The sequence below is a fragment of the Psammomys obesus genome, unplaced genomic scaffold, assembly GCF_907164565.1.
Source record: "Psammomys obesus unplaced genomic scaffold, mPsaObe1.curated_primary_1811, whole genome shotgun sequence".
Classification (NCBI taxonomy): Eukaryota; Metazoa; Chordata; class Mammalia; order Rodentia; family Muridae; genus Psammomys; species Psammomys obesus.
The window spans coordinates 1,272,922-1,288,149 of record NW_026586589.1 but is presented as its reverse complement, the minus strand read 5'-3'; the positions used below and the strand labels follow the sequence as shown (position 1 = coordinate 1,288,149).

At 48.9% G+C, this 15,228-nt stretch overlaps 1 protein-coding gene across 1 annotated transcript in view; it reads left to right on the top strand.

Moving 5' to 3' along the window:
- The first annotated feature begins 1,862 nt into the window (after positions 1-1,862).
- Positions 1,863-15,228, top strand: part of L3mbtl1 (L3MBTL histone methyl-lysine binding protein 1) — a 26,460-nt gene continuing 13,094 nt past the window's right edge. Inside the window, exons 1-11 of the mRNA XM_055602443.1 lie at positions 1,863-1,899; positions 4,913-5,058; positions 5,391-5,605; positions 5,836-5,968; positions 6,147-6,294; positions 6,449-6,566; positions 7,453-7,534; positions 13,325-13,413; positions 13,887-13,991; positions 14,440-14,575; positions 14,928-15,019. Of these exons, the coding sequence (XP_055458418.1) occupies positions 4,923-5,058; positions 5,391-5,605; positions 5,836-5,968; positions 6,147-6,294; positions 6,449-6,566; positions 7,453-7,534; positions 13,325-13,413; positions 13,887-13,991; positions 14,440-14,575; positions 14,928-15,019 (1,254 nt within the window). The 5' untranslated portion in view covers positions 1,863-1,899; positions 4,913-4,922. The remainder of the gene's footprint in view (positions 1,900-4,912; positions 5,059-5,390; positions 5,606-5,835; positions 5,969-6,146; positions 6,295-6,448; positions 6,567-7,452; positions 7,535-13,324; positions 13,414-13,886; positions 13,992-14,439; positions 14,576-14,927; positions 15,020-15,228) is intronic.

Genomic DNA, 15,228 nt, shown 5'->3' with positions numbered 1-15,228 from the left:
AGTTACAGATATTTGAGTACATATCAAACCTAGGTCCTAAGCAAGAGCAACAAGAGCTCTAAACCACTGAGACACCTCTCCAAGCCCTGTGGTGTATCTTTATGCAGCCCTTTTGGGTATCTGTGTTGGAATGGTTCCCAATTTGCCTGTCTGTCTTGTCGGTGGAAGCAGAGATGTTTTCACACACAAAGGGCAAACAAAATCCTGCTATACTGAGATCCTTGGGCTACTGAATCAGTAACTTACACTCTGATAGAAACAGGAAGTATGGGCTGCTTCCAAAGAGCAGTTTCCTCCATACTTCTGTATGCCAGCACCATCTGGGCCCACTCTTGGGAAGGGAGTGGAATATGAAGCAAGTATTGGACTTTCTCACTCCTAAAAACAGGCTGGTCCTGTAAACTGAGCATAGGGCCAGAGCTGTCTTATCACATCAGCTTGGAAGGGGTCTTCCATCCCTAAAGGTGTTAGAATGAACTGAACAAGTCAGGTATTAAAACCACTAGATACTTAAATGGCAAAAAAAAAAAAAAATAGCAACTGAATTCTATATGAGCTGTTTCTGGGTCCCACCTGCTCAAATTCCGTGCATCTGTTTGAATCACTAAAAGATGGATTTGTAATTGAGAAACCATGTGTTCAAATAGGTATACCACTAACCATTTTGGATTCTTAAATTAGCAAAGTCTGGATAGAGATTAAACTGAGAGATGTGTGTGTGTTGGTGTGTATAAAGAGGCATTAATGGTTATGGCAACCTCCATCCTTTTTCTGACTAATCTTTTCTCTAAAAACAAAATGGGATTAAAACCGTTGAGACAAGGCAGAACGCACGTAAAAAGTTAAAATCTACATAAATTTAAACTAAATCATAGCAATTGGGAGAACTTACCTTTTAAATAAACTATTTTTTCATCTGGACTAAGAGTCTGAAGATTTAGCTGATGGCTACCACCTAGGAGCCAGATAGACCTGTTCCCTTTTCTGCAAAATAAGGGAATAAAATTAAGAATGTGTAAGAAGGAACTGAGGTAGGGAAGAGTTGACTTCTTTCACATGGATTAGTCAATCAGAAGACACTAGTACCCACTCTGCTAGGTACTGGGGATACTAAAAACTGGTGGGGTTTCTTCCACCTAGAGCGTGAGGTCGCTTAAACTCCTGAGTCAAGTCTCTGATGTTGTCATGTCAGAGTAGGATAAGCACCAGTAAAAGTCTGGTAGAGACATCAGTTAAGGAAATGGAAGCCACAGAGGAACAATGATTTGCTCTAATCAATACAAAAGGAACCATTATCGAACTCTAAAATACGGCATGATAGTCTCCCAATGTTGAAATGGAAGCCGAGGAGGTACAGTGATGTTCCAGGTCACATCATCAGCCAGTGGCCAAGGGTCACCCAGAAGCTGGTGCGCCTCGAGTTCTTCATGCCAGGCAAGCCCAAGGCAGCTGGCCTTCCTTGCTCTCATCTGTGCGCGCTTTTCACCTGTCCTAGGACAGTTTCCCGAAACTCCCGAAGTCCCCTTCTCCAAATGTGGAACCCGAGTGTCTGCAGGGGTGAGCCTTGCCTAGTACAGACCACTCAGCTGGAGGTCCTCAGCCTGGCTGCTTCTCCCTACTCCGTGATTCCGAGGATAGTCTTAGAATCCCCACCCACTTCTCCAGCACAGCCAGCGGGTTCCTGGGGAAAAGGCCTTTAAACCTGCACCCCCAGGGCTCCGACCGAAGGCAAAGACGGCCACCTGGGCCCCTGGCCGCGCAGACCCTCCGGCTAAGGAGCCCGGCGTCGCGCTCTGCAGGGAAGGGGTCCGCCCCCCTCCCCGCCCCCGTGTGCGCAGGCGCGCGCCGCGCCGGGCTCCCACAGTGGCTGGGTGCGGGCGGCACCCGCTAGTCTTACAGGTAAGCATGGTCGTGGGCTCCGGCTGGGTGCTCCCAGGACGTCACACCTTAGTCCCGGGAGGCACAGCGAGCGCTGGGGTCCTGCGGGCGCCGCCCCAGGTCCTTCCCCAGCGCCGGTCGCACCGGCTGCGGGCTGGGGTGGTGGGCTTCTCAGACCAGGGCCGGGCGTTGCAGGTGGGGACTGCGGGATGCCGGATGCCGGACGAGCGACCCTACGGGCGCTGATCTCTGCATCCAGAGCCGCGGGGAGGGCAGAGGCTCGGCCTGCCAGAGAGATGCAATCATTTAAGAGTTTTCGTTAATGAGAGGGTGTGGAGGGCGAGTTTGGGGTTTACATAGGCCATTTGGCAAACTTTCCGCCGCCATCGATTTTCAATATTTTTTGGCAGAAAATAGGATTTAAAAAAAATTTGGCTATAAAGCTGGGGGAAAATAAATCTTAAAAAATTCCGCCATTTTAAAAAAGTAACCCTTCTGCAGAGCGGACGGATCAGTGACCGCCCCGCCCGCAACAGCCTGCCTTAGTCCAGGGAGGCGGGTGGCGGGTGGCCGGTGGCGGGTTTGAACACTCCAGCCGAGAAGGGCCGCTTCCACCCGCTGGCTGCGGCAGGGACGAGCTGGAAGACCTTCCAAGTTTGTTGTGTGCCCCCTAGCGCTAGCTCCTCTCTCTCCAGTGCTTACCACCAGGGCATTTATTGTGTGTTTGCTGTATACAGGGCCTCAAAGGACTCAGGGTAGAGTGTGTGTGTAAAGCTTGACCGCATGAAGCAGCAGCATGGACACATTAAAAAATTATCTATTGAGCATCTGCTATGTGCAACCACTCTTTTAAGTGGTTTTAAGTAGGATTCCCCTGGAAACACAGATTAGGTTTATGAGAGTAGCCTTGTGAAACCAGCAAGCCTGGGCAGAGACGGTGAGATGCTGTCTAGTCTCAACAGAGGCCTCAGCCTGTGGAGCAGGAAGCCCTGAACCTGAGGTGGCCCTGCAGAGACACCTGAAATGAAGGTAAAGGCGTGGGGCCTTTCTAGCCCTCTATAAACTAATCATCCATGGCTAGGTAGAGACACACTTGAGTGAGATACTTCCCCTGGTGTATCAAGTTCGGGTGTACCAAGGCTCCACTTTTTCCTGCACTCCCTTCTCTGTCTTACATTCCATCTGGGCACACCGTCTTTCAAATCTGACCCCCTCTCCAACCCCATCCTTTACCTTTAAACTACAAGCCTCACGAGAGCCCTTTGCCTTGGTGGCACCTGTGTCCACCAAGAGCACAAAGCAGTGTTGCCGATTCATTGGTTCTCCAGGGCTTGCTGAGACCAGACAGCAAGCCCGATCAGAAAGGCTACCTTCAGCTTCTTCTCTGAGACGCCTGCCACATGTGACTGCTTTCTGAAACAGAGTTCTTTGAATAAGCAGCCACTCTTCCTGATCCTCAGTATTTTAAACAAAAGGTCTATTCTATTTAAACCGATTAAAAGAAATGAAAATGCGGGGGTGGAGAGATGGCTCAGGGTTTAGAGAACCTGTTGCTACTGTGGACCACTCAGGTTCAGTTCCCAGCGCCTACATGGTAGCCGTCTCGGGGAGAAATCCGAAGCCCTCTGGTGCCCGCATCAGTTACTGCATGCCCGTGTTGCAGAGCCGTACATGCGGGCAAAATACACATAAGTAAACATTTCTAAGTGGTGCAAACGTGTGTCATCTGTGAGAAGCAAAGTAATTGGAACTGAAACTTGCCTCCAAATTTCCGGATTATAAGTTTTAAAAAGCTTGTTTTGTTAATCAGGTCATATATCTGACCTTGTCTACCTGTTTATACCAGAGCTTTATGCTTCTAATGATGGACATCTATAATATATTCTGTGTTTTAGGGAGGAAAATCTGGGAAATAAGTGAACACACAAGAACAGCTCGAGGGAGGGAGGGCACAAGACAGCAGCTATTGCAACCTGATTTTGCAAGTAGGCAGGGTTCATGGTTCATGTTACTGGCTGAAAGTGGCCAGGCTCCCTGGAGTTTCTGTCTAAAGGAAGACAGGAAGGATTGCTTTTTGGTAAAGGCCTGCTGGTATCAATACTTCACTGACAACATTCACCAAAGGTAGGTGCCATTACTACTTTATTTCTATTTTTACACTTAAGGAAACTGAGGCTCAGAGTGGGAAAGCTACTTCTCTGGAATCACAGTGTTAAGTAAAAATGGAGACGCTCAGAGTCCAGCTCAAGACTGTCCTGAGCTAAGCCTCATGTTCCTTCCTTGTCATATATGCCAGACACCATCGCCAAGTGCTGCTCTGAAGCAGCTGAGTAGCAATCATGCACAGAGCACCGTCCTTTCTCTTCTCCATCCCCCAGCCTCTGCTGGATTTGAGCACAGGATTCATGCAAACTAGGCAAGTGCTTTGCCAATAAGCTACACCCAGCTTGTGAACCTTGCGATGACTAGGTTTTCAGGTGCTACCCTTTTGCTGTTCAGGTACGTGACCCTCTTTCATCTAACCATCCATGGCTCTTCCTGGGGTTGGAGGGAGTGGTGCAAAGGAAACACAAAAGAACAAAAGCAGGAAGATGTCACCCTCCACAAGGACCAACCCTATTTGGATAGAGTTGAAGGTGGTACCTGAAGACTCTTGAGTTCTCAAAGAAAAGGAATGGCAGTTGGGGATCAAGGAAGACGTGAATTTGAACTTAGCCTGGGCTCTGCCACTGGCTGAAACAGGACCTTGGCCCGAGTCATACTTCTATGAGCCATCTCTGTACACACAGTGGGCACCGTGTTAGCGGTACCGTCATACGTGCAATTGTGTGCATCCTCACAAATAAAGGGCAGGGAAGATGCAGGGCCTGGCCAGAGTTCTGTCAGTAACCTGGGTAATTGCCAGGAATCTCACCGAATGCTGGTGTTCTAAAACACTATTCTCAGAGAGGAGACTTCTCTCTTCAAGGTTCTCCTTCAAGAAGCCCCTTCCCTCCACATGCTCATCACCCTGGTGGCTGTGTTTGGCTTGTAGACCCATTTGGATGGAGGGGTACAGTGACATGGAGATACTAAGGACACTGAAAGGGCCTTCCGCAGGGGAAGTCAATGTGCACCTGGTGGCCAGAGACAGCCCAGCTTCCCGTCCTCACCTGCCTGCAACTGCCTTCATTATTCCTAGTAAGTCAAGGCCAGGGGTCTGGAGGTCCCATACTTGCTTAAGAAGGTGTAGATATTGGGAAAGTGTGATGCTTTTCGCCCCTTTTGTTATTGTTTTTTGAGAAAGGGTTTCACTGTGTAGTCCTGGCTGTCAGAACTTGTTTTGTAGACTAGGGTGGCCCCAGACTCAGAGATTCCTCCCAAGTGTGCCTCCTGAGAGCTGGGATTAAAGGCATGTGCCACCATGCCCAGCCACTATTCAGTCTTCTATAGCTGTTTTTCCGCGCCTGCGTGGCAGGAGTGAGGCAGGGTCACCAGGCACATCTGTGCCTATCTTATCTGTGTGTTTCTAGCCAATGCAGCTACCCTTGGTCTGCCCAGCACTGCCCTGAATGTGTCGTACTCCCGTGAGCCAATCCACGTGGGCGCCCTGGAGCGGGTGGCTGGCGGCGAACCAGTCACAGCCACCATTTTGCCGCAGCTAAGCACCGGACCGGGGACCAATAGCACAGTCAGGCTTCTGGACTGGACAGGGGTTTCCCCATCTCCAGCTGGGAGTGGCCTGCGGGTCAGTCTTCATGAGGACTGGCAGGTGCGGGGCGGGGCCTGTAGGCTCGAAGGCGGGGCTTGAGACTGACTTCCTGGGACTTATATATGTAGGTGATGGGGGCGTGGTCGGGGGAGGGGTTCTGAGGCAGGGGCGGAGTCTAGAGGACTACAGTGTTAGTGTGGATGACCCAAGGTGAGTGTGGAGAGCTGGTATAGAAGCCACAATCCACAGAATTTTCTGTATACCAGTTCCGGATAAGCGAGTACGCACCACTCAACATGATAGGACTGGAGCGACCACAGAGCCCGGAGCGCCGGCAAGAAGGCCTGGTCCAACATGAAGGTGGCCCGGTTGGAGGTGACGCGGGCACCCAGGACCCAGGTAGGGTCCTACTCCCAGGGGCAATGCGTGGGTGCATACGGCTTGGATGGGAACGTCACCGGAAGTGGTCTTAAGTAGAGGATGCTGTCCAGTAGGGGATGGGCTATAGGAGATGTGGGCGGAGCCTACGTGTGGCTGTCCAGGGCTGGAAACACTGAAGCCCAGCTGGCTCCCACAGATGTCCACCAGGACCCTCAAGAAGTCACCTCTCAGGAACCCCCAGAAGACGCAAGTTCCTGCAACTGCCAGGCTTGTGGGCCTCAGCAAAACATTGGCCCAGATCTTGGTTCTTCAGGCGACCATTGCACTCAACCTTTCCAGAAGCAGTAAGAATGAAGGGTTACGACCTTTCCTGAATTTTTTTTTTTTTTAACCCTTAAAGCATCTTTCCAGTTCTGGGCTTAAGGGAATGTGGATAACCCTGGGTGCTGCTGAATGTATGAGGTTTTTCTCTCTCTGATGAGACCATTCCTTTTGTAGGTCAGTCATTGTGGAGAACTCAAGCTGTACCGTCGCTTCTGAACTCCTAAAACCCATGAAAAAGAGGAAACATAAGGAGTACCAGAGCCCATCAGAGGAGTCAGAGCCGGAGGCCATGGTAAAAAGAGGGCCCCACGGAGAGAAATGTGAAACTGGAGCCTCAGTTTCATATTCTTGTCAATCCAAGATAGGGGACTGGGTCAAGAAGACTCCTGTTGCAACCTACTCTCATCTTTTCAGGTTCCTTCTTGAATAATAAGGTTGTAGACCTTATTAGAGGAAGGAAGGAAGGAAGGAAGGAAGGAAGGAAGGAAGGAAGGAAGGAAGGAAGGAAAGAAGGAGGGAGGGAGGGAGGGAGGGAGGGAGGGAGGGAAGGAAGGAAAGAAAGAAAGAAAGGAAGACACAAGGAAAAACTCACTTAGTATTTCACACAGGCTGGATTTGACTTATTCTGTAGGTGTGACTGGCCTTGAACCCTGTCCCTCTGCCTCTACCTCCTGAGGCAAACATATGTCACCACACTTGACCTATAAACTACTCTCCTGATTTTCTGTGGCTGCCATCACACCCTGATGTCAGGATTGAAACACACACAAGCGAATTGACACTCAGGGTGAATTGCAGCACTGGAAAATGTCATCTCTAGAGTCTAGTACCTACACGAGAGATCAGGAAATGCAGAGCTGAAGCTGTAGATGTATGAAGACTCTTGGGCAGGAGGAATCAACATAGAGCAGAAATATTCACGCACTCAGGTTCCCATCTGTGAATGACGATTGTATTCATGCAAATCTATGCCACCTCCCAGTGGCACAGACCCAAGCAATGGATTAACTGCACGAGAAGAGTTCCTGAACATACCCTAGAGAAAACTCTTAAAATTCCGGGCATTACATTGAACCTGAGAGCCAGGCAGGGGCCAGACATCAGAAGCCGAGCTTCTATCCCAACCCATGAGGACAGGAAGCTGGAATCAGGCTTTCTATTCTTTTTTTTTTTTGCAGAAGCAAGAAGAAAGAAAAGATGCAGAGAGAGAGCCAACCGCCAGCACCCCAGAGAGTGAAGAGTGGGGCAGAAGCCAGCCGGGTATGATGGCCTGTGTATATTTGTTTACGGGAAGTGTTTATTTGCTTTTGGAGGAGTGAGACTGAACAGGTCAGTCTATATGAAAGACACAGTAAGACCCTTTGTAGTTTGTTCATGACTATATGTTTCTTCTGGGGTTGTTTATCTCGCATTATGCCGCTGTGAGGCAGCCCTAATTAGAAAGTCTGGGCTCAGTATCTGTAGACTTGAGGAGCCATATTGCATTACTTCCATTTGGTGTTGTTGGTAAGCCCACACTGGTCCTTAGCCTGGCCTTCCTATTTAGGCCCCTTGCCTGGATTTTTGTTTCTAAAAGATCCTTCATGGTGAGTTTTTGCCCTCAGACCTGCTGCTAGTATTTCTGTTTGTACAGCTGCCAAGCAGAGAAATAGAGATACTATTTATGTTTACTTACGGTAAACCCAAGCAGAGCTTCCCATACTAGTCAGCACCTGTGTAGCAATTTGTTAAGTCTTCCTCCCTCAACACTTAAACTCTGTGAACACAGGGCCTGGATTTGTTTGCCTATTCATTCAGAGTTTAATTACACTGGGGGTAGGTAGGCATGCTTGCCTCGGAGCCAGTCTCCTGGAGCCAGTTCTCCCCCTTCCACCACAGGGGTCATGGGGAATCAGTGATTGCTCATCAGGCGCGGCAGCAAGTGCTTTTATGCTGAGCCACCTTGCCATCCCGGGGCTGGTGCTGGCAAGAGGTATGGTGGCCTGAGATGACTGTGTCTTGGCGGCTCAGCCCAGAGCGTTCTGAATGCTTTTTCGGTAGGTGAATTGACGGCTCGTGTTGGCGACTGTGCTTGCCCCTCGAGTTAATGATGGTGACAGGTGGGGCTTGCTGTCATACTCCGTAAGTCCCAGCACTTGTGAGGCAGAGGCAAGGGCATCTCTGGAAATCTGTAGGTCGTCCTGGTCTATATATTAAGGTCCAGGCCAACTGTCTTAGTTACTGTTCTATTGCTGGGAAGAGGCACCGTGAAACACTTACAAGGAAACACTTACAAAAGAAAGCATTTAATTGTAGGACTGGCTTACATTTCAGAGGTTAGTTCATTATCACCATGGTGAGGTACCTCAGAAGGAGAGGGAGAGGAAGAAGAAGAGGGAGAGACAGACAAACAGAGAGAGAAGGAGAGAAAACTGGGCCTATCCTGGGCCTTTGAAACCTTAAATCACACCCCTAGAGACACACTTCCCCCAACAAAGCCACACCTACTCCAACAAGGCCATGCCTCCTATCCTTGTAATCTTTCAAACAGTTCCCCTCTTAGGCATTCAAATATATGAGCCTTTTGGGGGCCATTTTTAGTCAAACTACCACACCAACCAAAGCTACATGGTGAGGCCCAGTCTCCAAACAGCAACAGAACAAAGACAATGATACAGGCTAGAGAGATGACTCAGCAATTCAAGAGTATTCCAGAAAACCTGGGTTTAAGTCCCAACACGCAACATGACGACTCACAACCATCTAACTCCAGTTCAGAGGATCCAGCACCCACTTCTGGTCTCTGCAGGCATCAAGCATGCACATGATACACAGACATACGAGCAGGCAAAAATACCCAAACACATGAAATTTTTTAACTGTATTCATAGAAAAAATGATGATCCTTGAGAACCTCATTCCACAGTGCTGGGCATAAGTGCAGAGATATCCAAGCATCTCAGATTTGAAGAAAGACCACGCCAATCTCTCATTCCATACCTATCCATATTACATCCAGATCTGTCTAGATCTGGTATCTGGTGGCACTCCAAGATCGAGTGGTCATAGCCTTTTTCAGATTCAGAGCATCTTTCACTATTTCTTTTTTTTCTCTCTCTCCATCTCGGTTTTTTAAGACAGGGTTTCTCTTGGCTGCTCTGGACATGCTTTGTAGACCAAACTGGCCTCAAACTCACAGAGATTGACCTGCCTCTGCCTCCTGGAGTGCTGGGGTTACAGGCATGTTCCACCATGTCCGGCTTTTATTTCTTTATTGTTACTTTATTTTTTTTTTTTTTAATATTTTACGTTGCTGAGGATGAAATCCATGGGCTTGTGTGTGCTGGCCAAATGATTTGCCCCTGGCTACCCAGACATATACTTATACTTGTTTTAGACAAATACAATTGGCTTAGTTATCTTCTACCCTAAATTTCTAACCTATTAGCTTTTGTTTTTATTTTGAGGTTTTAGTACAGAATCTCTGCACTCAGAGATTGACCCAAGACTGGTGATTTTTTTGCCTTAGTTTCCTAAATGCTGGGGTTACACACCTGTGCTCCTGTATGCAGCACCAATAATTCTTCTTCTTTTTTTTTTATAGCTTGTTTTTTAAAGGTTTATTTGTTTTTATCTTATTGTGTGGCTTGCTTGCCTGCATGTGTGTTTATTCACCACGTGTGTGGAATGCTCACAGAGACTAAAAGAGGGCATTGGACCCCCTGGGACTGGAGTTATAGACGGTTGTGGGCTGCCAGGTAGCTGTGGAGAATCAAACCCAGATTCTCTGGAAGAGCAGCCAGTGCTATTAACCTCTGAGCCATCTTTCCAGCCCCCAGATACAGTCAGAGGTAAATACAGGTTTTTGTTTTTGTTTTTTTCTTGCCTTTTAAAAATGATGTCTTTTGAAAAAAAAAGTTTTGGGCTGGAGAGATGACTCAGATGTTAGGAGCACTGGTTGGCTGTCCTTCCAAAAGTCCTGAGTTCAATTCCCAGCAACCACATGGTGGCTCATAACCATCTATAAATGAGATCTGGTACCCCCTTCTGGCCTTCAGGCGTACATGCAGGCAGAACACTGTATACATAATAAATAAATCTTTTTTTAAAAAAAAGTTTTTAGTTGATTAAATCTAGTTTATCTTTTGGGAGGACTGTTGAGACAGGGTCTCTCCATGTCATCCTGGCTGTCCTACAGCTCACTATATAGACCAGGCTGGCCTGGAACTTACATAGATCCACCTGCCTCTGCCTCCCAAGTGCCGGGATTAAAGGTGTACACCACCATATCCAATTAGTTTATCATTTTAGTGGTTGGTGTTTTAGGCATAGATTTTTTTTTTTTTTTTACGAAGTATAGGGTTTTAACAGCTTTATTCAGAAACCTTATCTCAAAAAACAAAAACACCTCAATAAACCAGATTTGGGTGGTACATGCCTTATAATCTTAGTGCTTGGCTGAGGCAGGAGAACTATTTCTTTGAGGCCAACAGGATTATATTGTGAAACTCTGACTCAAAACAAAACAAACAAGCAAAAACAACAACCAAAAAGAAGGGCTGGGAGTGGAGGCACACATCTTTAACTCTAGTACCAGGGATGAGACTAAAAATTCACCCACCAGGGGGAAAGGATGCAGGAAACCAGAGGAGACCAGGGCCTGGTCCACAGAAGGAATCCAGGTATTGCCTAGAAGTAGGGAAGCCAGGCCTCTTTGCAGTGGATGATATTGAATACAAGATCCCTTTTCTCCTCTATAAAAGGGGCACTTGCTAGCTATTTCTGTCACCTCAAGGCACTGGGAGTTCTAAAAGAGACGATGTATACGAAATCCTGGAAGCATCTCTGGCACCAGACGTGCCATACAGGTGGCTCCACTAAACTGTAAAAGGAATAGTTAAGATAAAACAAGGTGGTACGTGACAGGAGACCTAAGGCTGAAGACCCATTAACATGTTGTGTCTGGCAAGAGCATGAAGATAGCACTAGTGGAGGCTGTAGAGATGGCTCAGTGAATAAGAGCACTGGCCATAAACCGGGCAGTGGGGGCATCCATCTTTAATCCCTGCAGCTAGGAGGCAGAGGCAGATGGATCTCTGAGTTCCAGGACAGACAAGGCTACACAGGGAAACCCTGTCTTGAAAACAAACAAACAAAAAGCAGCAGAAGAAGCACTAGCAGCTCTTCCAGAGACTGGCGGTTCAGTTTCCAGCATCCACCATTTGTGACTCCAGTTCCGGGCTTCCATGGGCACCGCATACACGTGGTGTGCAGACAGACATGCATACACATTGAAAAAAAAATTTCTGGTGCAGGGAAGGAAGTGGTGTGAAGGTGAGCTGGTGGTATAAGAGCTGCCAGATCAATAAGGTGGCTGTGAGAAGTGTCCGCCATGGCATGGCCCAGGGCTCTTTTAGCTTGGTTATATTGGAGGAAAGGGAAGTGAACTCAGGACTGAAGTGCCTAGGAGCACCAGAGGTGCCTGAGGTGAGAATGCTGGCAAGTACTCAGCCACCGACTGAGCGTGTGCCACACAGTTCAGGGAAGGTAAGGCAAACAGCGTGTTATCTAGGGAGAAAGACCCGGGTATTGGGAAGGGCTCGGGCATAGCAGCGGTGACCTGGATAAAATAAAGAATCAGACAGAGTGGCCTGGCATCCCAGTGGCAAACAAAACAAACAAACAAATTCAGCACCAACCTGATTAGCCTGGCATCCTGGGCTCTGACTTTGTTTCTTCTTGTCCCTGCTCAGTGAGTATAGATGAAGCTGTGTAGAGAGCTAGGTGTCCTGGAGGAACATAGTAGGGGCCTTACTCAAAGGATGTCCTGAAGAGATGTGCAATAAATTTGGCATTGGCATCAATCTTTGAGAGAGTTTGATAGCTCGATTGATCAGTTGATGTACAAAATACTTGCCTTAGCCCAGTTGAGTCAGGTCATCAGGAGCTCAAGGTTTGGTGCCGTGACTAAAGGGGTTTAAGCAGCTGGAGAACAAATCACCATGAGTTTGAATGACACACACCCCCCACCCCCACCCTGCCACCAAGGCCGAGTAAACCAGAGTAAGGAAGAGCTGGATCAGTCAGTCTTGGGCAAGATCAGGAAGGATGGGTATTGGTATTTCATAAGGACCTCTTCTAGACTATGTGTTATAAAATCCTCACACGCTCTCTATGGTTGGTAACACCCCAAAGCCGAGTCAATTTCCTGAAGAAGTTAGAACTGTTTTTTATGTGTTGGTGGGTCTCTGATTGTCTGTGGCCTTCAGTGGAAGGCAGTTCAGCTGAACTGGTTAGCTTACCTTCTGGGTCACTGGCTGTCAGAGCCTTTAAAGAGTTCTGTGCATGGAGGCCAGGAATCCACCAGCAGGAATCCCCTGTCCTTCCCCTAGGACTCTTAAGACTATGGGGTATGAACAGGACCTGAACTGTAGACTCTGAAATACATAATAGATGCATAGTTGTGTGTGCACGTGTGCATGTATGTTTGCACACACTCGTGTCCATGAATGCATGTGCTCATCACACACCTGTGTGCCTACACTCAGCATGTACATGTCAGGAAATACTGTGGAATTGGCCACATATTGAGGCACACCAGGCTCATGCCTACGTTTGTATGTCCATACCTGTAAGTACCTAAGAGAACAACGTTTAGAGGAGTTTCTAATTTCTGTGTGCTCACTCCTCCACTTCTTCTCCCCGTTCTCCCTCCTCCTTCTCTATTTCCTTCTCTTCTCTTCATGAGCTTAGATAGCACTGTGATTAAGTCCTATGGCCGGGGCCTAATCACTAATCCTCACCCTGTACATTTCCAAGGAGAGAGTGGCTGAGACTTTGTGAGCTTGGTTGCTGTGTAATCCAAAGGGCTTCTGGTGGCCTGGGGGTGGAGGAGAAACAAACAGATTCTGGTGACCTCACCTGAGGTCTGAGGCCCCTGTGTCATAGCTGAGTGGGGCAAGAGGTACAGGTGAACAGTCAGAGGTTTACTGGAGCCCAATCAGGGAAAAGGAAGAAGCTCCATGCCTCAGGAGCAGCCCGGGAGCCACCCTGTTTGTCTTGTCTCCTCAGTGTCCAGCGAGAAGAAGGAGGGCTGGTCCTGGGAGTCCTACCTGGAGGAGCAGAAGGCCATCAGTGCCCCAGTCAGCCTCTTCCATGACGTGAGTTGGGCAGCTTCAGCCTAAGGAGAGTTTATCTTCTCAGGTCAGGGATTCACCACCAAGTGCAGGCCTTCTTGTGCTTTCTGCTGAACAATCCTTGATGCACTAGCAGAATGAAGTCCAGAGTTGAAAAGGGTGTACTGCAAGGGACTTCCTGCATGGGAGGAAATAGGGAGGTGGCCTCCAAGCTCACTCCTCACTTGCTGACTTGTGGATTCTAGTACCTTTTACCCAGTTCAACATATCATCACCGTGAGGTAGATGAGAGAGCCCTTAAGTCTAACCCTGATCCAGCTCTTCAGAATAGTCCTGCAGCTCTCACCTTCTGGGGACCCCACGGGACTCATCCCCAATAAGTCAGCCTTGAGGCCAGCAGGCAGATGGGGCCTAAAGACAGTTGCTTCACCCAAAGCCCACTAGGCAAGGATAAGGCTGGATGGAAGCTGGGTCCTCTCCACTCTGTGCGTTGACAGTCCCAGGCAGTCACCCACAACAAGAATGGCTTCAAACTGGGCATGAAGCTGGAAGGCATTGACCCCCAACACCCGTCCATGTACTTCATCCTCACTGTGGCTGAGGTGAGCTGGACACACCCGCCCGATGTTTCAATGTTAAGTGATGGAGCCGTGGGGACGCGGAGGGTGGGAGGGAGGCACTGCCCTGCCTGGGGAAGCCTGGACATACAGGGGGATCCACTGGAATATAGGGAAAGCTGAGGGCAAATACCGGAAAGAAGATGAGAAGCAGCGGAACACTGGCATTACCGAATAGTGACCCTAGCAGAGTACAGTGAGGAGGTGGCAGAAGGAAACACCCCGAGGCACAGAGCAATCTGTAGCAGTTTCCACATCCTGTCTGGGGTTTAGGAGGACAAGAAGCTACATTCCGGTCTACCCACCTTGCCCTTAGCTCTCAGGGAACCTGCTAGCACTGGACCCCTAAGATGCAGGCTGGAGCAGGAGTGGTGAAGAGGCGGAAGGTGGCATCTGCTGGCATTGACGTGCCTCTGATTCTCTTCATGGCCAGGTGTGTGGCTACCGCCTGCGCCTGCACTTTGATGGGTATGCTGAGTGCCATGACTTCTGGGTCAATGCCAACTCCCCTGACATTCATCCTGCTGGCTGGTGCGAGAAGACAGGACACAAGCTGCAGCCTCCCAAAGGTAAGATCTCCCTAGGTTAGTCCCTGGAAGGCAGTGAGTCCCGAGACCCATCTCTTCCTCCCTCAGGTCACCCTGCATCCCACATGGTTTTTGTTGTTGCTGCTGCTGCTGTTGCTATTGTTTTGTGTTTCAATCCTGAACTCGAGTCAGTCTCTCCATCCCATTCTGATACAAACTCCACTCTGAGGCTTCTAAACCCTTCACATGTTTACCAGGTCCTGTCTTCCTTTAGCAGAGGGTCCCTGAGGGTTTTGGGGACCTTCGACCTGTCTGTTTCTACGTCATTATTGGGGCCCTCACCATGGCCCAGCCTCTGCACGGCGCTCTGTTCATTCCCCCCTGAGGGGCCCAGGTTACAAGGAAGAGGAGTTCAGCTGGAGCCAGTACCTGCGCAGTACAAGAGCTCAGGCAGCCCCCAAGCACCTGTTTGTAAGCCAGAGCCACGTGAGTATCTGAGTAAAAGTGAACAATCATCTCTGAGGCCAAAATCACTGCAGCCAGCCCAGGGGACCCGACTCAGCAACTCCTCTGTTGCTCTCAGCTCTGTTCGGGTGTCTTCTGGTTCTAGAGGCATGTCTGGGGAAAGGCCGAAAGCCACAAGGTGTGTGTGTGTGTGTGTGTGTGTGTGTGTGTGTGTGTGTGTGTGTGTGTGT